The sequence below is a fragment of the Cordyceps fumosorosea genome (assembly GCF_001636725.1).
Source record: "Cordyceps fumosorosea ARSEF 2679 chromosome Unknown scaffold_9, whole genome shotgun sequence".
Taxonomy (NCBI): Eukaryota; Fungi; Ascomycota; class Sordariomycetes; order Hypocreales; family Cordycipitaceae; genus Cordyceps; species Cordyceps fumosorosea.
The window spans coordinates 518273-541639 of NW_017387309.1; the positions used below are offsets into that span (position 1 = coordinate 518273).

General features: G+C 53.3%; 6 protein-coding genes across 6 annotated transcripts; 3 read left to right on the forward strand and 3 right to left on the reverse strand.

Annotated features, from left to right (window-relative positions):
- Positions 1-475: 475 nt before the first annotated feature.
- On the forward strand, positions 476-2650 carry ISF_04335 (endopolyphosphatase; the record flags this gene model as incomplete). Its single annotated transcript, XM_018847941.1, has 1 exon — positions 476-2650. One exon carries the CDS (start codon positions 476-478, stop codon positions 2648-2650), a length of 2175 nt encoding a protein of 724 aa, XP_018704897.1.
- Positions 2651-3322: 672 nt separating this feature from the next.
- Positions 3323-3808, reverse strand: ISF_04336 (hypothetical protein; the record flags this gene model as incomplete). The annotated part of the gene is made up of 1 exon (XM_018847942.1): positions 3323-3808. The coding sequence occupies one exon, from the start codon at positions 3806-3808 to the stop codon at positions 3323-3325; it is 486 nt and encodes a 161-aa protein (XP_018704898.1).
- Positions 3809-6292: 2484 nt separating this feature from the next.
- On the reverse strand, positions 6293-7977 carry ISF_04337 (Fungal transcriptional regulatory protein; the record flags this gene model as incomplete). Its single annotated transcript, XM_018847943.1, has 2 exons — positions 6293-7828; positions 7918-7977. 2 exons carry the CDS (start codon positions 7975-7977, stop codon positions 6293-6295), a joined length of 1596 nt encoding a protein of 531 aa, XP_018704899.1.
- A 1083-nt stretch (positions 7978-9060) lies between these two features.
- ISF_04338 (protein family UPF0592) lies at positions 9061-12744 on the reverse strand (the record flags this gene model as incomplete). The annotated part of the gene is made up of 1 exon (XM_018847944.1): positions 9061-12744. The coding sequence occupies one exon, from the start codon at positions 12742-12744 to the stop codon at positions 9061-9063; it is 3684 nt and encodes a 1227-aa protein (XP_018704900.1).
- A 4784-nt stretch (positions 12745-17528) lies between these two features.
- On the forward strand, positions 17529-19527 carry ISF_04339 (6-phosphogluconate dehydrogenase; the record flags this gene model as incomplete). Its single annotated transcript, XM_018847945.1, has 5 exons — positions 17529-17542; positions 17784-17927; positions 17993-18548; positions 18597-19034; positions 19087-19527. The coding sequence occupies 5 exons, from the start codon at positions 17529-17531 to the stop codon at positions 19525-19527; spliced, it is 1593 nt and encodes a 530-aa protein (XP_018704901.1).
- A 1967-nt stretch (positions 19528-21494) lies between these two features.
- On the forward strand, positions 21495-21880 carry ISF_04340 (protein kinase; the record flags this gene model as incomplete). The annotated part of the gene is made up of 3 exons (XM_018847946.1): positions 21495-21578; positions 21629-21790; positions 21848-21880. The coding sequence occupies 3 exons, from the start codon at positions 21495-21497 to the stop codon at positions 21878-21880; spliced, it is 279 nt and encodes a 92-aa protein (XP_018704902.1).
- Positions 21881-23367: the final 1487 nt, after the last annotated feature.

The following is a 23367-nucleotide window of genomic DNA, read 5'->3' on the forward strand; positions in this document are numbered from 1 at the left end:
CCAGCGCAACCAAGTCCAACCATGATGAATCGGCCTTTCAAGGCATTGCGAATTCGGGGTCCGTTCATTTATATTCACCAGTCCAGCCGCAAAAATGGCCCTCGAATCCTCGAACCCTGAGACCCCAGGACCCCATCTCGAACCAACGCACAATCCGCCAGAAACGACATAGCGTCTAGGGTCTAGCGATCTCCGCCACCGTCAATCAGGTTCGTCCTAGTACCAGTACTATTCCAACACTCGAAACACTGTCTCTAAAGAAGTGACCTCGACCCACTTGAAAGCTTCTTGATGATCTGATTTGCGCCAGCATACTGCACAGCTCATTGAATCCCTCATCAACACCAGCCAACAATCGCCAGATAGTCGTTGGTTCAATCCCCACGCCACGAACCATCTCGCCCCGAGCCTTCATCATCTCCTGCGACGTGACATGCTGTGCGACTAGACTGACACGCTCTCCTGGCTTGCCACCATGCTCCCCGCGGCTCTAACGGCGCGGCTTCCCATGCTGCTAGCATTGGCCGCTTCTGTCTTGGCTGCGCCCGGGCTCAAAGTGATTGATATCAATCAAGACACGCCAGCCTCTGGCGAGCAGCCCCGAAAGCTCACCGGACGATTTTTACACATTACAGGTTTGCTTCTCTGTTCCCAGCACCGGCTAAACAGCGCCACTAACAGCCGGTCAGACTTCCATCCCGACCAGTTTTACAAACTTCACTCCGACATCGACAAGAGCTGTCACAAAGGCAAGGGACTCGCCGGCAAGTACGGCGCCGAGGTCTCTGACTGCGACTCCCCGATATCCCTCGCCAATAACACCCTCGACTGGGTCCGCGACAATCTCCGCGACCAAATCGACTTTGTCATCTGGACTGGTGATAGCGCCCGCCATGACAATGACGAGGACCACCCTCGCAACTCAGAGCAGGTCCTAGGTACCAATCGCATTGTTGCTGAGAAAATGTTTGAGACCTTTGCGACCGACACACCGCTTGGCCCTGGTCTTGAGCTACCCATTGTGCCTACGTTTGGCAACAATGATTTCCTCCCCCACAACATCATGGTCCCCGGTCCCAACCGCTGGTTCGTAGACTATGCAGATATTTGGGCCCCATTCATCCCCGAGGAGCAGCGCCATCAATTCGAATACGGTGGATGGTTCTACACCGAGGTTGTTCCCAACAAGCTTGTCGTTTTCAGTCTCAACACCATGTTCTTCTTCGACCGAAATGCCGCCGTCGATGGCTGTGCTCTTATCTCGGAGCCTGGGTATAAGCACATGGAATGGCTGCGTGTACAGTTCCAACGACTGCGCGCCACCGGCATGAAGGCTATCCTCATGGGCCATGTTCCACCCGCACGAACCAACAACAAGCAAAACTGGGATGAGACGTGCTGGCAGCGCTACACCCTTTGGCTTAAGCAGTACCGCGATGTCGTGATCGGCTCGCTCTTTGGCCACATGAACATTGACCATTTTGTCTTGCAAGACACCAACGATCTCGACGAGGACGCCATTTTCGCCAAGGGCGACGTCAACTTTCGCCAGAGCATGGACCTCGGCACCGATAAAGAGATCGGCATTACCGGTAAAGCCAATTATCTCCAGGACATCCGCCAGCAATGGTCCAAGCTGCCCACTTCTGCAGGGCATGCCACTGATAAGGATGCTGAAACCTTGGAAGTAGACCAGGATGACGAAGAGGACGAGTACGATATTGAAACCATCTTTGGTAGGAAGAAGGGCAAAGGCAAGAAAAAGAAAGGAGGCAAGAAGAAGAAGGGCCTTAAGAAAATTGGCGGCAAGTACGCCGAGCGATATCAGATCTCCATGATCGGGCCCAGCGTCATCCCCAATTACTTTCCCACAATGCGCGTGTATGAGTACAACATTACAGGCATCGAAGACAACCCCGTGTGGAAAGACGTGCACGGCACGCCGTCCACGATGCAAGGCACCGAGCTGCAGCAGGCGCAAGAACTTGTTTTTTCGTCAGAAGAGTTGAAGCGCCGCGGGAGTGACAAGCCCACTATGACTGAGCCCGAGTTTGAGGCGCTGTTTCCCGACCTGTTCCAGGAAGACGACAGCGTACACGACGCCGGCAAGAAAAAGAAGAAGAAGAGAAAGGGCCCCGGCCCGCCGTCGCTCGTCGTACCGCCCGGACCCGACGCCGACTCGCCACCCGGACCGGCATACATGCCGCAGACGCTCTCGTGGGTGGCCTTTACGCAGTACTACGCCAACCTCACGCGCATCAACAACGAGGCCGAGCACAAGGGCGAGCACCCGGTCAACCCGATGCACTTCGAGGTCGAGTACGACACGCGCGACGACAAGGACGGGTACCGGCTCAAGGACCTGACGGTACGGGAGATGCTCAAGCTGGCGCATAGCATCGGCGCGGACGCTGGTAACGACAATGCCGTCCTGGCCCAGGTTGATGCCGCGGCGCTGGGAGACGACGATGATGAAGGCTGTGCGGAGTATGACGAGGAAGGTGGCGATGTGGATGGGTTGGGCAAGAAGAAGAAAGGCAAGGGGAAAAAGGGCAAGAAGGGCAAGGACAAGAAGAACAAGCTGTGGATTGAGTTTCTGCGACGTGCGTTCGTGGGCACCGTGGATGACGACGAGTTGGAGGATCTCTGAAGCCTGGTCATTTCTGCATCCCTCCTCTCTTGCATTCTTCTTTCATTTCTGTTGCATTCCTCTTGTGTCATTTTTCTTTCTTCTTCTTTTTCTTTCCTTTTATTCAGCTGGCATATTGTGATTTAGCGTTCATCATGATCGGGAGGGTTCTTGGATACAGGATGGGAAGGAATACTGGCTGGGTTACAGGATGGCGTGGCACCTTGGACGATTTGCATGACTATACTTCATATTGAAAAGAATGGCAGAGCAGTTCAATCAGTCATCGACGCTACCCAAGTAGTATGTATATATACATGTTTCAAACATTTTCATCCTCATTAATCAAGAGTCCGCTGCATTCGACTCTTGCTGCAGGCCCCATGCCCAGGTATCGGGCTAGATAAGTAAAAACAAGTATAGCGAGTGATGTGTACAGAGAATTTAAAAAGACGAAAATGCAAAAACGCCTAGACTTCCCTCAAAAGGGTATGCATATTTCGGATGTTGAATGTCGAGGGCACGTGGTACTTGTGTAATGTTGATCGTGCGAGTGGTATGAAGAAGATTCGCGTCCCGCACGAATTGACGTTGACAGCACCAGGCTGAGGTTGTCAATGAGACGGGTGTTCATGTGCGGTCATGTATGCGTCGCACGAGCATCGCAGACGGTAATTTCCGCGCTGGTGCGAATTATTGCGAGTCGGGGCTGACAACGTTGACGGCCGGAATAGCGAGGGGTCCCTGGCTGGAGGATCGCTTGACCAAGGCCGGTCGCGTTGCCAACTTGGCGTACCATGGCCGCGAAGTCTGTTGCTGAGGGTTGCTGACGCTTCGGTTTCCCGTCGTAGATGAGGTGGCATCGTCGTCACCATCGTCGTTCGCCTTCGCATGGTGGTCGCGGACGACGAGGTAGGTGTCGTCGCCAAAGGCGGGGGGGTCATCCTCGAGGCCCATCTCGTGGAACACAGAGGTGCGTCCCTTTCGGATGTTGCTGGCGCGGACGGCAAAGGGCGGCAGGCGCAGACCGGCGCCCTCGCGCAGACGATCTGAGGTGATGTGCGAGTTGAACTTGGGACGCACCGGGATCTTGAGGCTGTTGTTGGCAGCGGCCGGGGCCGGGGCCGGGGAGGGGCTGGGGCCGGAAGGCGGGGGAGGGGCCAAGGAAATGGTCGTCATTTTTGGGGTTGAGAAGATTGCGAGGAGAGTTGAAGGACTTGAGACAGAATCGAGTTGAGAAATGTGTTGACCGAGGTGAAATTGAGTCGCGTTGTCTTTGGATGGGTATGGTAGAAAGTTGACAGGATGCAGTAAGTGAAGGTACTGTGTATTAAAAGATATAATGAAGCCAACGGTGAAATGTAGCTCCTGCTTGAAACTCGGACACAAAAGGGACGTAAACAGGATAGACACAAGGGAATGAATTGGAAGAGATGAAGCTGCTGGAGAGAGGTAAGAAGTATGTTGCAGGACCTGTGGCGTAAGGTGAGGTGAGGATGGACGGGAATAAAAGGCGCTGAAGGACAGGAAGGCCCCCCCCAACTAACTAACTATGTACATAGGTACCTCCCTTACAAGTTTAGTAGGCTAGCCTCCCACCGGCTTTCCTCTTTTTGCTCTTTCACGTCTCCAGGTACCATCCTGGGTCCAGCACTTGCACAGTAACTACCTACCTAGCACTCAACCCGAAAGCCCCCTCCCCTATCAAGTACGAATACAGGCCGTGCCAACCAATTCAAGGAGCCCCAATTCTTCTGGGCCGTGGCGTTGCGGAGACGGCAAGGCAAGGCAAGGTAGGCATGGGAGGGGATTCCTAGCGGTCTTGGCTTGCGCAAAGTGCCCTCTCTAGGCACGCTAAAATCTCGTCCAAAACTGGGAAACAGGATTTTCTTGGTTCAGGAAGACGTCGCATCGTCCCCAGAACTGAAAAGTCTGTTTCCTTCTCATCACTAATACGGATTTTGTAGGAAGCAGTGGTAAGGATGGCCGACCGCACTGTTTAGGTTACCCACGGCCGAACAAACGAAACAGCCCAAACAGCTTTGGCTCTCCCGCTACGCTTTCGTCTTGTCCATCTCACAGAAGGCGAGAGCGGCGAAGAAGACATACACATGAGGAAACAGGGGCTCCAGTGGGCACGCCTGCTCGTATGACCTCACAGCGGCCGCACTGCACGCCATGGCTTCCCGGTACGTTAGATGGGGCTTTGACGGCGGGCTAACTCATCGCCCGAATTCTTCCCAGCCCAGCGAAGTAAGAGGAAACTCTTCTACAGCATTCGGGTCTTGATACGGCTTGACAGAACAGGCCAGCAGCTCAGTATTCTGTGTTTCGCCCAAGATGTGCCTTGACTATTAGAAACGGCATGCGAGGGGAGCCTGTGCAGCACTATCTCGCCACCATCTCACAGGCTCCCTCCCAGATGAACCCGTTGTTACTTCGGATCAGACATCACCGACCGGTCTGTGCATTAACCGCACCTAACAACCCGATCGGAGACGGGCTAATGAGGCAAATCAAGCCGGCATCCAGCTGCTTCCGGCACACATGAAATTTGACTGCAAGTGAAACGAACCAAAACAAGAACCAGCGTTGATCCCTGCCACGAAGAGCTGAGGGTTCGCTTCTGCTTCTGCACGCGGTCGTTACGAACTTTTTGCGCCGCACCAGGCTCTGATCGCCCGAACGCCACCCTCTACTCCAGTGGAGGATCGACACGCCAGCCCAGCACCCTTTCATGCTATCAGTCGCCGCAAAACCGACTCTGCCCGCCTGGCCTTGCAATTACTCTCATGGCTTATTCTGATGTTTCTCACAATTACTTCTCCTACTCTTACAATTTTCCTGCGCAAGACATTATCAACATGTTCATTTGTTCCCCGCGCGCGGCAAACGGACTCGCGGTGTGACGTCATAGGGATTCAAAGCAACTTTTTACGCGGGACCTAAATTGTAGGGCTGTCACTGAGTAACCAGGTACCTGCTGCGCCTACCATTCAGGGACCAACTCACTGCAGCCTCAGTGGCACAATCGAACAGCCATCCTCTCGGAACGGCAGCCGCACGCTTGCCAGATCAAACCTAGCTGTCCTCACTTTTTCAGCAACTAATCATTCGCAGAAGGGCCGATGCAGGAAATACGAAGGGGCATCCCCACCGAAAACCAGGGAAAATACGCCTGCCAAGCGCGGGCCTTGTCAGCAGCTCAAAGGAGGAAAAAGGGTGCAGCCCAGTCTTTTCTGTGGACATGGGATTTATAGTCGCCTTCAGCATGGCCAATTCTTTTCTGCATCCCGTTTCTCCAGCTGAAAACAGCAAGAAGCGAGCGAGTCAAGCCCGTCGCGTGCCGTGGCGCACTGGAGCCCAGTCAGTCACTCGGCCGAACCACTCCAGGGTCCTCTTCTGCCAAGATGTTTGAATCGTTTCCAAAGACATTTAACAGAAACCAACGAGTCGAGCCTGCATACTGGTAATTATATACGTTGATAAAATATGCTTGCCATCTTTAACATGCAATCATTATGCTGCGTTGTGCGTTTATTATGGGCCGCTCGACTTCTATGACTAAATGCAACAGTTAAAGTACAGGCAAAGACGCGCTCGACTATGCTCTTGTGAATACAAAAGTAGACAAGATAAAAGAAACCAAGCTCCTCAGTCGTTTCAAAATCCCAGTACTGTATAGTCGCGCGGCGGCGTGGACACCCATGGCGGCTCGGCCATCAGATCCATGGTGAACGGCACCCGCGCCTCGGCTGGGAGCGGCATGGTCGGTCCGTCCCCCATGAGCGCTTGGCGGATGCCGACCTCCTTGCCGATGAAGACGAGCGCGCGCAGGGCGACGTCCTTGTGCTCCTGGGGGGTGGACGGCACGTGGGCGACGAGGAAGAGCGGGAAGACGAGCTTCATGGCGTCGAAGAGCACGTGCGGGCTCTTGAGCACCGTGGTGCGCATCAGCGGCGCCATGGCGGCGGGCAGGCTGTCGATGACGGCCTGGGCGCTCTCGTTGACGCGCTGCAGCGAGCTGCGGCGGTGCGCGAGCAGCTCGTCGAGCGACACAGGACACGGCGCGTAGTGCGTCAGCAGGTTGCACAGCATCTGCATCTGGTGGTGGCTCCTGATGACGGCCGCGCAGCGGACGTTGCGCATGTACACGTCCATGGTCTTGTTCGGGTGCTGATGGCAGCACGCTTCCGGCGCCGGCGGCACAGCGTTCCGCAGGTACTCGGCAAAGGTCTCGTCGGCGTCGAGTAGGGCCTGCCGCAGATCGAGGTAGTCGTCCGAGGCGCCGCGGAAGTCGGCGCCGCGGAGGTGCCGCATGACACGCGACTGCACGTCGCAGACGCGCGCAACGTACTGTGCGATGCGCAGCGTCAGCTCCTCGCCCTCGAACAGGCCGCTCTCGCAGATGCCTAGCCACTCGTCCGTCTCCGCCGGGCACGCCGTGTTAAGGATGAGCGCTTGCAGCTGGACAATGTTGAACGCGGGCCAGAAGGCGGTTCGGCCCGCGGCGGTGCGCAGCGGCGCGCTGCCCCGGGCCTGTAGGATGACGTAGAGCCCACGCGCGTGCAGCTGCCACGCGTTGACCGGCTGCTGCCGGCCAAGCGTGCCGGCGAGCACCTCGTGGTTGGCGAGCACCCAGACAGCCGCGAGGATGTCGTCACGGCAGGCACCGCCGGGCGCCGCCAGCGCACGGTTCACGGCCCGCAGTGCCTTGCCCATGTACACGGCCAGCTCGCGGCGGGACTCGGCGCGGCGGGCGCAGGCCACCTCGGTCGGATACCGCACGTTGGTCACGTAGGTGCCAGCGAAGACGTGCGCCGCCCAGAGGAGCGGCCCGCCGCGGCTGGCGGTCGCGTAGGCAGCGCGCAGGAAGTCCATGGTCGAGTAGACGTCGAGCAGCAGCGGCACCGACTGCGCCGTCCAGTGCTCGGTGACCTGCCGCCCGAGCGTCATGAGCGGAGGAGCATCAACGAAGCCGGGGCGCGTGACGAGCACCCCGCTGGTCTCGGCGGCGGCGGAGGCTTCAGACGACGAAGAGGCGGCCGACGCCCCGACTGCGTTCCGCTTCTTTCCGTGCCGCCGCTTGAGCGTGGACGGGTCGGCGTTGCGGAACACGAGCGCCTGCTGGTCCCGGTAGCCGGGGCACACAGCGCCGTACTTGGTGCATCGCTGGCAGGCCGGCCTGGCCAGGTCGCACTATAAGTTGGTGAGCTAATGATGCCGTCAAAGAAAAGCTGCCGCGGCAACATGGGACTGGGACTCCCGCTCCCGCTCCATAGACACACCTTGACGCGCCTCTGTCGGCAGAGGTGGCAGTCCAAGCTTGGCCTGCCGGTGTTGGGCATGGCGGCGTGTGCCTACCTCCTACTTGCCCTCCGCCGCTCAACAGGCCGTGCAGCTCGCCCTGTGTGGATGAAAAGAAGGCACCACCTCGACCGGGGGTTTTCTCGCGGATCCGAATAGTACCAGCCGCCCTCTCTCACCGGCCGCGCAAAACGGTCCCGAGAATCCGTCGCGAGGGTCGTGCAACCCGAGGGGGGTCTTGACGCTGTCCAACCCCGCCAAGCGGGCAAGTATGAGCGTTCGTCAGATGCGGCAACAAGCCCGTCGTGTATAGTGCAGAAAGCTAGGAAGTGGCCTTTTGGGGTGGGAAGAGAGGCGCGTTGGAGAGGGCGAAGAAGAGCGATGGTGATGAGAAAAGGGTACACGTAGCCTAATGGTTTGTTGCGGCAGCCGTGCACAGCCGACCCCAGGTGTGTGTGTGTGTGTGTGGACTTGTTACAATGCCTGCCTCACGCGCTTGGCCTGCGAGTTTATTAGCCGAACCGCAATGACAATCATGGCGATAAAACCGGTCCCAATTATTTCATTGCGTCGCGGTCATCAATTGGACTAATTTCGGTACTTCTAGGCGTTGCTGCTTTACGTTTTCCTCATAGCCCCCGTGCTGCTGTCGCGGGAGGCAATGCACCGCGATGAAGTTGACAAGTTGATAACGGCATTCATTACATTTGTTCCTTGTTCCTATTACAAGCACCAGACAAATAACGAACCGGAAAGAATGAGCGGCAATCATCAGTCATGGTATTAATATTCCAGCTGTTATGTGGGTATCATCTCCCTCGCCTAAAACAAAACAAAATGATATGCGTTGCCCAATGCTATAACTGCTTTTCTGTTTTGTGGTTGCATTAACGAGACGAAGAAAAATACTTGCAGTATTAAAAAATGAATCCTGCCAATTGACGCTTGCCCATGTATCAAGACTATACAAAAAAAAACAATGTTGGTTAATTCCCCCAATGCAACGCCGTATATGTTAATCCGCAAAGAATCGAAAAAAATGTGCGTATGAATGGAAATAAGAACAAGGCGATGGCTATCACATCGCTACATGATATGAAAGAATTAATGTAGGTCGTAAGTTTTTAGCCTCCGAGCTTACGAAAGCCCTCAACATTCAGCAGCGGGACTTCCATGTCGCGAAGTCGATCGACGCCTTCGTCTGTACGTCGATCGACAAAGCTGTTGCACTCATTCACAACCTGCGTCCACTCCGCTAGCGCTTGGCCAGAGTAGACGGCGTTGCGGACAAACGCGCCAGCCGGCTTGCTTGGTCTCGCCTCTTCGGGCACAAAGTAGCCTGTGTTGGGCGTCGCCGTGCGCGTCGCGTCGCTCTCCTCGCTCGGGCTCGAGACACCAGTGCGCGTCGCTGGGCTGTCAATTGCCTGCAGCGGCTCCGCAAGGGAAAGCCTGCGTGTGCTTTCCTCGAGTGGCGAGGAAAGAGGCGTCGCATTCTTGGCGCGATCAATCAAGCCAGGCTGTGATGAGCTCGACACTTGGCGGAGCGCATCCAGCGGCACCGGACGCTTTGCACAGACCGGGCCATTCAGACGGTATTGCGCGGGGCCGGGAAGCTGCGGCAGAGTCAGGACACGCTCACGGCTGGGACCATTCTGCTGCTGCCAGGCTAGGATGAACTTGAAGATGAACCCTGGCTCGTCCGTTAGAGGTGTCGAGCAGCGAGATTCCGTATCCGATGTCGCAGAGCTTCCACCAATCTGAAACATCTTTCGCGATTGTGTGTATGACTGCGTGGATGGACGAGAGCGTGTGGAAGCCGTATCGCGCCCTCCCGGCTGTAGTCCGTCAGAGGAATGACTCTTGAGCAGACCGGCGGGGTTGGGCGTGTCGGCCGCGGACGCCACATTAGTAAATGACAGCACTTTTCCAAACAGCGACCAACGCTTCTTTGGGTCGCCCTGAGCATGCTGGGACGAGTCAAAATAGTCACTCATGGCTGCCAGGTCGGTACCGGAAGGCGTCCTGGCAAACGTATCCAGTCCCATGACGAGACCGGGCTGAGGTGCATGTACCTCTTGCCGAATAATGATGAATCGCTTTCCCACCGTTGGCGACATTGGATTGGACGACGGTCTTGCGCGGCCTGTCTCGTCGGCCGTTTCCCTGAGAAAGAGGTAGTGGCTCCAGACAGATCCGAGACGCTTGGCTGCGAGGCGGAAAACGGCAATATCAACATCGCTAGGAGATCCATCGTAGCGACAGATTCTCCAGCACAAGAGTCGATGGTAGTAGGCGCGCACCATCGGGCACCAGTTGTTGAAGAAGGAGTTGAACGTCTCTTCCGTAAGCAGCCAGTCAAAACAGAGCTCGGCTTTGCGCGACGGCTGCTTTGCGGCGACATTCCAGATGGTGTAGAGGAACGACAGAGCACGCACTTCCGACATGGTGTTCATCGAGCTCATGACACGCTTAAATACTTCAATCCAAAATGTCCAGTCGATGCACGAGGCCACATTCTCCCTCGCCTCGTACTGGTCATAAATGACCAATACCTCTTCCAGAAAGTCGCACAAGGTAAAGCAGGCCGAGCTGTTGAACTTGGAGGTCCGCTGCGTGGCCGCTTTCAACAGGGCAGTAAACGTTTCGGCGAATGTGGCCTTGGCGCTGGCAAAGTCGGGAAAGTCGTCCAGTAAGATATCCTTGAGCAGAGCGACGAGCCTATTCTCAGCCATACCCTTCATCAAGTTCGATGGGGGCAGAGGCATCGCCATGGCTGACGCATCCGCACCATGGAATGAGTCCACGAGTGGCGGGGGGTATGCTGCCTGGCCAAGAGCGGCTTGGCGATGAATGGTGGAGTCTATCATGGACAGGAGCTGCGCCTGGACGAAGACAAATCCCGGTGCGCGGGCTTTGAATGCCAATGGTAAATCAGGAAGGAGAAACTGGTCCGTAAGTACGTGGAAGTATTTGCAGAAGATGAAAAACAAGTCAGTATCTCGGCCCTTCCATCTTGAAACCCAAGGGCCGGTCCAAGGGATTCTAGCCACCAGGACAGACATTTTGGGAACCTGCTTAAGGTAATTCCAGGCAGCTCGCGGGGTGGTCCACGCATATGGGCTGAGTTTGGGAGGAAAGAGAGCAGCCATGTCTTCGCCATCGCCATTGTCGCATCGTGGCAGGCCAAACTCATCTGCTGCTCTGCGGATCAGCTCCGGCGTGAGACCCCACAGACGCATCAAAATGTCGGCAACGCCAGGGGCGAAGAAGAAGGCATACGCGCATGTTTTTCCGGCAAAGTTGACCAAAGTGAGGGGCGCATGCCGCAACGACATCTTTTCCACCACAAGTGACATTTGACGGATTAGGTTACCAACAAACATGGTTCGCACGCTATGCTCAGCAGTCTCGTCGAGAAGCATGGAGTTCTGAGAGTCAAACGAGGAGCTGGTCCATGATCGCGAGCGCACCTTGTCAGTAGGGCATCGATCAACCAGAGGTTGGAAAGCGGGCGTAGCGCGTCGCCACTCCGGTCGCATCATTACCATGGTGGCAGCCTCGAGCAGAATCGGACGATCGACTCCAGGGATTGGTTGGTTGGCTTGGGAGTCGAGCATGTCAAGAATGACATTCCACCACTTGTTGAGGATGACGGCTCGACGGTCGATATCTTCAGGCTGCAACTTTTTGGTGGATGGGTGATGCATGGTGGAGCGGAGAAAGGGCAACAAAACGGTCTGGATTTGGGCGATGCGTTGGGTCATTTGCTTGAGCGTGAAGCTCTTAAATTCGAGCTCAAGCGTCTTGAAAGACGACCACAGGCTGTCGCGAACCTGCGGCGTCATTTCGTTGGACGAATCATCCGTAATGGGAGTTGCGTTGCTCCTTTCCGAGCTTGTTGACTGCGAAGTACGGCTGGCCACGCTTTGGGGCCCAGTTTGACTCAGGCTGGCAGCTGACGAGGCGCAGCTGTCAGAATCGGCACCCCAGTCCTGAACGACAGTGACCAGGGTCGAGAGTTTGGGCTTGGGTTTGAAAAAAAAGGCCCCTGTCCTGCTGGAGCTCAAGGTGGCAGGTTTTTGAGCGTCAACCTCATCTTCCGACCGTGCAGTCAATTCGGGGGGGTTGGCCTGGACTGGGGGCTGGGACTTCCTTAAAGTGCCTTTGGGCGCAGCCTTGGGTGTCTTGTCCGACGATGCATTGTCCGTTGGTGGTGGACCCGTGATTTTGGGAGATGGAGTGCGAGAGATCCAGGAACGTCGCGCAAAGTTGGCGAAAGTGTCGGTGGCAGACTGACTGCGCTCCTTCAGCGACGGGTGGCGCGCCATTGCAGCATCCTTCGCCAACGGGGGCTCTAGATACTGCGCGGGTTGAGCATTATCCTCCTTGTTCGGTCTGAAGCTCGGTAGCCAAGATTTAGGGCGGCTTGTGCTCCTGGATCTAGAAAGACCACGCCTAAATCGGTTGGCCGGCTGCTCGGGTTCTAGATTTGATATCGCGCTTGTGCTTGTGCTTGTGCTTGCCTTTATGCTTGTACTTGTTGCGGGTGTGATGACCGGGGACGAATCGAGTGTAAGCGAGGGTGGTGTTCCGGGAAGCGAAAGCTTGGCATCCAGGTCGTGAATGGCATCGAAGGATGGAATCTCAAAGGATTCAAAGGACGGCAGCCTAGGAAGCTCCTTGTTGAGTGCGGGTGAATTAGGCGGCAGGGGCGGACGGCTCGTGAAGGATAACTGGAATTCTGGTGACGAGTTGGAGCGTGGGAAGTGGGCGGTAGAAATAGAAAGCGAGCTGGCGGCGGGAGCCATGGCAGGCTGGTCGATGGTACCTCGTAGCTCGTCAGAGTAGGTATGCAAAGCCAATCTGTGTGATGGGTTTAGACTTTGCGCGGTGTCGACCGGTAGGTCGTCCACGGCTTGGCGGATTGCGACGCTGAGCAGCAAACAGCTTCAGCTGCGGAGACCTGGGCGGGATCTCGGCGTAATGACGGCCGTGACGAAAGATTAGGCGTAGCTAAACATTACCAAAGACCGAATTGGGTTGTGATTTTGTCTTGTGCAGTTGCGCAAACGAGCAACTGGGCTGCGGGCGGACAAGTTCAAACGGCGGTTGGGGGGGGGGGGGGGCGCTTGCAGGCGGGATGCAACAAGTCACCGTACAAGGAAGGGCGGGGAGAATGCGGATGCCGTATTGTTGTAAAATCGGAGAATAGAAATAATTGGTGTATAGGATTCGGAAATAAAAAGAAAAAGAAAAGACGGGGGAAGGGCAAGCGAACGGTAGCCCAAGAGAGGTAGGACGAGAGACTTGTCGTGCGGAAATGTGGTTTTTTTCTGGAGCTGGGAGCGGCGAGGTAGGTAGTCCAGCCAGTCTGCGATTGGTATTATACACAAGTGCGGACTAAAGCGAGACAGAGGCTGTGGAATGCGCACGAGGAGCAATCGAAGATGGTATTTCGATTGGTTTGGTTTGGTCGGGGGTTAGAAGGAGGAAAGAAAATGGGCGAGGCCACGGGGGGAACCTGAGGCTGGTGGTAGGTGAGGCTGTCGCGCGGCAGATGGGACGAGGTTGACTTGACTTGACGGTGAGTGGCAGCTACGATGGATGGCGACAAGCACAGCCACAGCGGTAGCAAAGAACCAATTGAAAACGAAGGTGCGGGTAAAGGAGAATAGAGAAGCCAAAGGAAGAGAACAATGAAGGATGAAGAGGAAAAAAATTAACGACCACAAGGCCTGACACAGAAGATGGACCAAAAAACGTCACAGGCCAGATCAAAGGAGGAGAAAGCGGGGATTGCGTCTTTGCACGGGCATCGGCTAGTTAGCTCGTCTCGTTCATGACTGAATGGTTAATTTACAGGGAGGCCTTGTTCCTGCAAAGGAGGCGGCGATGCTCTGCAGATTGCAGACGCAAATTCGTAATCCCAGTTACGGAGTACGACCAAAGTTACCAGCTCCAGCAGCATCGGGCGCCCGAGTCAACCTGGGATGTTGGCATGGGAGGGGCCTTTGTATGCAGGGGAACGCCCACAGCCAGTCAATTCCGGCGCACGAGCAAAGCCTGGCGGTCGGTACCTCCGTACTGTAACTAGAGGATCGGACCCCTTGCTGAGCCCTTCGTCATGTCACTTGCCACCAGTCAAAAAAGATTTGTTCTACAAAATACGGACACATGGCCCCCAACACTCACATCCGTTGGCGCTGAGAGCAGGGCGGCTCTAGAGGCGGCGTTTAACTATCGGGGGCAGCAAGTTACATACAATCTGTACTCCGGAGAAATTACATGGCCAGGTCCCCGCCGCCTCCATCAAAGAACAAAGGGGAGAGCACACACTTGATTATCATCGGCCTCCTCCAAGACGCCTGGCTGAACCCCCAATCGCAAAGGGTGGACGGCCCAGCGAACCGCACCAGATGTATCCGTACTAACTGTGTAGATCATGGTAATCTGCTCAGCGCAAACCATGGGCTTTTTCTGGGCATCCTGCCCGCCACCATCCATCAAATACCCTTTTTAGTGTGTACCTCTTTGGGCAAAGCCTCACGGAGAGATTGTATTAGTTATTATATAGGGCGTCTTTTGGCGGCCCCTGCTCAGCTAGACCAGACCACCTTACTGATATTAGCAGTGGGTGGCGGCCCAGTGGGGGAGATGATCAACTAACCAGCTGCTGGTAATATCGACCGGGACGAGCAAAATATAGGCATTAGTTAGCTCGATTTATTAGGAGCGCAGGTTTATTACAATGCACAGCTCATCCGTTTACTGCATGCTGCTGCGTGTCCGGAGCCGATGGTTGCAGCATCGCCGCTGATCTCGTCGGCCGACCATTCCATTCATCCGCAGGCCGAGCCAGGACCTACCTTGTTGTCAACTTGTCAAGCTGCAACGCCATTTCAGCATGGACATTTTTATATGTAACCGCCGAATTTGTGCCTTGTGGAGGCATCTTGGCCTCTGGCCATCTCTGCGCTGTCACCTGGCGCCTAAAAGAGACCACACTTTGGCCGCTTGCTGCGGACAATCATGCATGCAGGGGGGGCTGAACGCAGCTGGACAAGCACCTTTGCCATATTTTTTTTTTGCGGAGAAGGCCTCTTCCGTCCCATCCGCGCAGTACTAATCATGGGGCCATTCTTCAATACTAGGTTTTTCTCTTGGGCTTCTTTCCTTCTCCATGCCCAAACCGCCGTTTCAACCGATTAATTAGAGTTGTCGGTGCTCGTTGCATCTCCAGCACTTTCAAACAGCCACCCGGCCAAGTGTTCGAACACCTGCCAAATCAAACCTCCTTCGCCCTGGTGTTCTCCTAGCTTGGTTCTGTGTCTCTGCTGTTGGCAATCCAAATTAACTAGGCAAGGCTAACAGTTACGATACTACTGCTAATAATGGGCCTGGTACACACGACTTCGGTAACCGACATGCTTTTCAAGCGGCCAAGTGGCGTCGTCCATCCCGTCGCCCTGGGCCTATCTATCTCTCGTTCTTCTCCCGGGGCTAAATCGGTGGTTGCGAGCTCGTCGCAATCTAACCGAGTGGTGCCAATACGTCACAGCCAAGGCTAGCTTTTGCCTCTGTCATTCGACTCATTCCCCATCCCAGCCACATGAGCATGTGACTGTGTTCAACTTGATTGGAATCTGCACCGACAGCAGACAGCAGACCAGATGACTATGGGTGAACAGGGGGAACAAGGTACATATATATTGATGCAACCTCGCCAAAGACACAACATGGTGCGAGCGTGACGGAATACGGGCATATGTCCCTAATGAGCCGATCTCTTGAACACTACGAATTAGCTGTTGACAATAACCTGAGCAGTGCGTCTCACGACGGCAACAAAGGGAGAAGGAACGCCGTTGTGAAGCGACACAGACATCATAGCGCCACAGCACGCGGCGCCATGCTACGAGGAAGTTGTGCCACACTTGCATTGAAGCAAGAAGCAGGTTGCGGGTCGCTGAGTACGTCTTTGTCAGGCCAAAAGACACGAGCAATTAGAGGCGGTAAAAATTCCACGCTTGATCGGGTTGCAGCTTATCTATCAAGGCGAAGGCTGGTTGCGGTCTGAAGCAACCTGAGAAGCTGGCGCTTACACATCACTGAGAAGGGCTTGTAGGCACCGACAAGGACGAGATGATCGCCACAGGCTGGTCCTGAAAGAGACGAAAAGTGCAAAACTTCAACGATGAAGAAAAAAAAATAGATTAGAATGTAACATATATACAAGGCGACAACGTCAAGAACCGATCCATAACACAGTACAGAGTGGACGGTATCGCCAAGTCGCATGAGACACGGCCCAAACGTTAGCATTCACCAAGCTTCACCAAATGCTGACAAACCTGCTGTGGCTGCGGCAGCACCCTTAATAATGTCATTAAGCTGGCGCAGCTGTAAGAGGGGACGCACAGCAGCTTTGCCGCTGGAGAAAGAAGCCAGAGTTGCAAATAGCAAGGAAACGCGGAAATCATATTACCTCCAATTTCTACGGATTACCGCCCAATCAATTCGTATCATGAGTCTGTCGTGAAACACGGAGCTTCTTGGGGCGACGGCATCTTGCGGCGGTGGTGCCGGAGCTGCTGGGTTGGGGGTTCCGCAGCAAAGTATTGTACATACGTACATACCCAAAACGGCAGCGCCGCCACGGAACCGCCACGGGGGGGCAGCGTTGGGGGTTTCTTGGGGGGTTTTGGGGGGCTTTACAGGTGCCGACCACCAACACGCTGCGCTGCGGCTTTTGCTCGCTTCACGTCGCCTGCCCGCCGGTGCGTCATAGCCCCCCCTTCCTCTCCAGAGCTCAGTAGGCGAGCGGCCAAAAGGGCCGTGAATGCGTTTCGTCTGACAGGAGATCTGACACGGCTTGTTTACGTTAGCTCATCCAGGACATGTAAGAATAATGTGTCAAGCTGTATTGGGGGGCTGACGAATTGGTTGACGGCAATTCCTTTGCAAGAAACAATTCCCAACATGCTAACTGCCTACTAGGTACGTTCAACTGCCCTTTGTAAGAGCTATGTCAGCCAATGGTAGCCAGCACCGTCGCAAAATTGTATCCGGATGGAGCCGTAAAGTCACCGAGGGATAATGTTCTTCTTGTCGTCGAGGTAGTGTCATCGTCACAGACAGAGTTGTAACTCGGGTATTCTGACCTCTTGCCCGCAGTGGAGTTTGACGTAAATGTTGGGGCGAGATATCACAACCAAAACGACGCATCAGGCGCCAGCCAGATCCTATCAACCCTGGTCCAAGCTCTGGGAAATCTCTCAATCCCTCAAAATACAATCAGCCAGCCCTCCGTAGCGTGAGAGAAAAAAACCTCTCTTACGGCGATAGTGATGACACTCCCACTCCCTCATCCTGCTGCCCCGCCAATCCGGTGCCCCCATCGGTATTTGAGCCCGCTTTTTCCTTACACAGCACGACCAGACAAACTTCAAGCTCGTCAACCTTTTTCCTTACTCCTTCTTCTACTCTTCATCTTCATCCTCATCTCGTCCTCCTCGATCTCGCGCTTGTGCTGCCTGATCCTGCCACACTCCTATTCCTATACCCTACCGCATCCCCATACACCACAGCCATCATGTCTGGTCCTGTGTAAGTCTTTCCCCTCGTCTTGCTGCTATCTGCTTCTTATCTCGACTACCCCACCACCCCGCCGTCAAGCTGTTTGGACAACGCTCAATTTCCCGCACTCGGTATTTGCGCACATCGCCAGATTTTCTTTGGTGTTTTGCTTCTCCGCTGGGTTTTGCCATATCCCCCTGCTTTATGGCGTTGCTGAGTAGATTCGTGGCCTCCTATCCCCTTGAATCGCCCGCTCACTGCTGAGCCGTAGTGCTCGACTCGCCAACATCAAGCTCGGCTCCAATAAAGGCGGCAGCTCCTCCTCTGCTTCCACCGTCTCCGATACGTCTCGTTCTGTGCGAAATGCTAACAATGCTCCAAGCGCGGATCTCGGCCTCATTGGCCTTGCTGTCATGTAAGTTTTGACCGTTTCCGGATCCCCCGGCGTGCCCCTCCAAGTTGGCTAACCGTGTTGTCCAGGGGACAGAACCTGATTCTCAACATGGCCGACCACGGCTTTACCATCTGCGCCTTCAACCGAACCGTCTCCAAGGTCGACCGCTTCCTGGAAAACGAGGCCAAGGACAAGTCCATTGTTGGCGCCCACTCCGTTGAGGAGTTCGTCTCCAAGCTCAAGACCCCCCGCCGCGTCATGCTCCTCGTCCAGGCCGGCCAGGCTGTCGATGACTGGATCGAGAAGCTCCTACCCCTCCTGGAGAAGGGCGACATCATCATTGATGGTGGCAACTCGCACTTCCCCGACTCCAACCGCCGCACCCAGTACCTCACCAGCAAGGGCCTTCGCTTCGTCGGCTCCGGTGTTTCCGGTGGTGAGGAGGGTGCCCGCTACGGCCCCTCCATCATGCCCGGTGGTGACGAGGAAGCTTGGCCTCACATCAAGGACATCTTCCAGGGCATCTCTGCCAAGTCTGACGGCGAGGCCTGCTGCGAGTGGGTCGGTGACGAGGGTGCTGGCCACTACGTCAAGATGGTTCACAACGGTATTGAGTACGGTGATATGCAGCTCATCTGCGAGGTAAGATGCGCCACAAAGTGCAGTTAACTTCCCGTCTAACAATCTCAGGCCTACGACATCATGAAGCGTGCCCTCGGTCTCACTAACAAGGAGATTGGTGATGTCTTTGCCAAGTGGAACAAGGGTGTTCTCGACTCTTTCCTCATTGAGATCACTCGCGACATCATGTACTTCAACGACGATGATGGCACTGCCCTTGTCGAGAAGATCCTCGACAAGGCCGGCCAGAAGGGCACTGGCAAGTGGACTGCTGTCAACGCCCTTGACCTCGGCATGCCCGTCACTCTCATTGCTGAGGCTGTCCTCGCCCGCTGCTTGTCTGGCATCAAGGAGGAGCGTGCGGTTGCCTCTACCAAGCTGCAGTACGTTTCGCGCAACAGCGGCAAGTTCGAGGGCAACAAGGAGCAGTTCCTTGATGACCTCGAGCAGGCTCTCTACGCCTCCAAGATTATCTCGTATGCCCAGGGCTTCATGCTGATGCAGGAGGTACGTTCCACCCGCTCAATCTACCCCATTAACACCATCTAACACATCCTAGGCTGCCAAGGAGTACGGCTGGAAGCTGAACAAGCCCTCTATTGCCCTCATGTGGCGTGGTGGCTGCATCATCCGCTCCGTCTTCCTCAAGGACATCACCGCCGCCTACCGCAAGGACAACGACCTCGCCAACCTCCTTTTCGACGACTTCTTCAACAAGGCCATCCACAAGGCTCAACCCGGCTGGAGAGACGTCGTCGCCCAGGCTGCTCAGCTTGGTATCCCCACCCCCGCCTTCTCTACCGCCCTGTCGTGGTTCGACGGCTACCGCACCAAGGACCTGCCCGCCAACCTGCTCCAGGCCCAGCGCGATTACTTTGGCGCCCACACCTTCCACATCAAGCCCGAGGCTGCCAACGCCAAGTACGAGGCTGGCAAGGACATTCACGTCAACTGGACCGGCCGTGGTGGTAACGTTTCTGCTTCCACCTACCAGGCTTAAGCGGATGTTGAATTGGAGTCGCAAAAATCGATGAAATAATATAGTAGAGAATGATGAAAGCTGGTTTTTCTGACATTTATTGAATTAATATACAAAAATCGTCTACGTGATTCTTGCGTGCAAATCGTTCCACTTGATGGAAAATGTCACCTTAGTTGCATGCACCATTATCCATGGGAGTGCGGATTTCGGGTGTTTGGTAATACTAAGGTATTCAATCTTGGCACGATGAAATTTTCCTTCAGCAATTGGAGCACCGAGTAAGAAGCCCACTGCTGTACACACTAATGCCGTACTTGGATATCACATTCGTCCTCACGCAACACATCACTGCCGCTGATGGGGCAGGCAGTGTCTACGAGACATCAAAGAGGTTTCTTTCGCTCGTCAATGCATTCCGATCGACAGCGTTCGTGTCCCCTCGCGCAAGTCGATTCGCGTGTCGATGTCTTGCATGGAGCCGATCGGCCGCTGTGTTGTACGGATCAAGGCTCGCCAAGAAGGAAGAATACCTCTACCGCGAATGGCAAAGGTCCATCGAACGTGGCGGGAAGCATGAGCGCAAAGAAATTGACCTGATGTGGTGATACAGAAGGAGGAAGGAAAGAGAAAAGTGAAGCTCGAAGGCTGCGTGGGTTTTTAGCTTGGAAAGTTTTGGCGGCCCGCTCTGGCTGGGTCAGCGGTAGAACATAATTCCGCAGCTGTCAGTTACCCTGTAGCCGCTGATCTTTCTAATGAGTGCAGAAGGGGAATCGGTCGGGAAACAAGAGCGCGTGGGATTTGAGGTCTTCCTCTCTGCGATGTATGCTCTCTTGAAGGGATCGAAGTCAAGGTCCAACGGTTGTGTTTATGCTATGCTGTAATCCATGTGTCCCTGTCCGCGCTCCCAATTTCTGACGTGCCCTGTATAATTTACTCCTTTTCCTTCTACACGTCACAATGAAACGGACAATCCGCGCACTTCAATGTCGCCCTCACATGCTGCTTCATTCGAAACGACCAGCAGTTTTGTGTTTTCTAATAATTGCGGATATCTGAACGAAGCATGGCCACCGAGAGCCTGGCGGCGGAAAGTGACGGCCCCGTCAACAAAGGAGAACTTCCACCGCGTTCCAAATGCGACGCCCATTGAAGAAGAGCTTCTTCCGGGGCACAAGGCAGAAAACTACTATTCCGTCACGATAGACGAGACCCTGAATTCGCGGTATCGTATTATCTGCAAACTTGGTAGTGCAGTTGGGTCGACGGTCTGGCTGGCCAAAGACGCCAAGTACGACCACCCCGGACGTTATTTTCGATTTACACCATGTTTTTAATCATTTTGCTGATGGAGGATTTAGAACGTCCCGATATGGAGCTGTAGAAGTCTGCACTCGGACTACAGGCGGCGCAGTTCCCGCGTAAGCTAGTCGAGAGATCGCCGTGGTCGAGTGCCTCAAGACAGCTCCTGTTCAAGAGCACCCGGGCCGACATGATGTTCGCACGGCTCTAGACTCTTTCACCTCAACGGTTCTTCATGGGCCTCATACGTGTCTTGTCTATGCACCTCAGGGAATAACTTTCACCGAACTCCGCGAGTACTTACCGAACAACAAGCTATCGAAACGGATGCTGTAGAGCAGCGTCCAAGTTCTTCTGATCGCGATGGATTATCTGCATGAAAATGGCGTTGTTCATACCGGTGAGTTCATATTCACTGGTCCGGCGCCTGTAGTGGTTCCAGCGGTTTCAGTTGCCTCCTGCTAACACCAGTAGATATCTCTCCCAATAATATCCTTGTTGGTGTAACCGATGATACGCCATTCTCTCAACTAGAGAATGACTAACAGGCACGCCCTGTTGCAAGGAAGGTCCTCCCCGATAGAACAATTTACATGGCGCGCCCAGTGCCTCGGACAAACGAGCAGCCTATGCTGTCTGATATGGGCTCAGCAAGATTCGGCCAGGAGACTTTCAATGGCGACATTATGCCCGACGTCTACAGAGCCCTGGAGGTTATTCTAAGTATGGAGTGGTCCTCCAAAGTTGACCTGTGGTCGGTTGGAGCCATGGTAAGTTTTTGTCCCTCACAAACAGTGGTGATCTACTAACATCAGTATAGCTTTGGGATCTTTTGGAAGGGAAGATACTGTTTCACGCGAAGACGGACGGTGTTCTTGATGATGAGCAACACTTGGCGGAAATGGTGTCTCGAATTTGCAACCCACCGCCCGAGTTTCTTTGCGACGCAGTGAAATCTGCGCGAGGTTCTTCGACGATGCGGGTGAGCCTTGTCCCATCACAGCATAATTTGCATACATCAACTACTAATTTATGATAGGCAATTGAAAACTCAATTCCTATCCCTAACTAGTCCGTGGAGGATTGCATCACCTAGGTTCAAGGGGGGGACAGAGAGCTACTGCTTACATTTGTGCGCAGGGTGCTTTGTTGGCTGCCTGAGAAGAGGCTGACAGCCGAGGAGATGGCATATGATGATTTTCTCATGAAAGCATACTTTGCCGCACATTCGAAAGGTTAATACAGGCTAGTTTGAAGTTATGGTCTAAGTGTGGTGCTATTACTGTCATTGGCTCAATCTGTTTTTCTGTTGTCGTCATCATCTTGGGGAAGGATGCGCCACAGGGCACCAAGCACGCCTTCGATCCCTCGCGATATAGGGCTGAGATAGATCTTTAAAATCTAGAAAAGACTAACCCGGGCTTAAAAAACCCTATTATCTTTCTACTAGTAGTTACTATAGACTAACCTTACTACTATAATATATTATAGACTTATAGGATAATATAGGTACTAGTAGATAGTTTATTCTATAATATAATAAAGTATTAACTTTATTAGACTTTAATAAATCCATTTTTAATAAAAAGAATATTCTTTAAAATATTATTATTATTTTACTCTAATTAAGTTTAACCTATTTAGTTCTCCTATAAGTTTAATAAAAAGAGGAAAAACTAAGCCTTAATAAAAAACCCCTACTTTAGTATTAGAGTTGGAAACATTTAATAAACTAGTATTTAATAATAAATATTATAATAAATATAAAAAAAGAAAGAATAAACATATATAAGTAATAATATTAAGAATCTAATACTTTGATTATTATTCCCTCTAATATATGTTAGTTTTATTCTAATAGTTAATATAATATTCTTATAATAGTCTTCCTAATAAACCCTCTTATAGGCTTTAACTAGTAAGATAATGATTAAGTAAGGGTCTATAGTGTATAGTTGAATTATAAAGCCTCTAAGGAGTAGAAAGAGTATAATAATTCTATATAATAGTTAATATTAGAGGAAGGATTTAACTTTAATTTTATTAGTAGTAATAAAGATTAAACGTTTTCTTTTCTTATTAAAGAAAGAGAGGTACTTAAAGACTATATACAGTATTATAGAGTTAGTAGTATATTATTTATAGAAGTATAATAGGAAGTAATAGGTAATTAAAGGATAAAGATATAGAGTTATATAAATTATTTTCCTTAGTTTAATACTCTAGTAGGTTAATAAAAGTTTTAAATAGTACCCTTTTTTATACTTAAATACTCTATTTTTAAGCCTTCTAACTTTACCTCTATATATTATAAATCTCTATATTAAATCTAGTTAAATAAATCTTTATAATTTTATTAAATATATATGTTAAGGACTGGCCCTACGGCTACTGCGAGTAGGCGTCGATATGAGGTTAAATTGAATCTCTTACGGAGGAAGAGACAGGGAGGTTGTGACGAAGTGGCTACTATACATAAGGGGGAGTCCCCCCCCTATCGGCCCCGTGCCTCAGGCCACCAGGCTATCAGTCTAGCTGGGCTGTGGCCCAAGCTCTCAC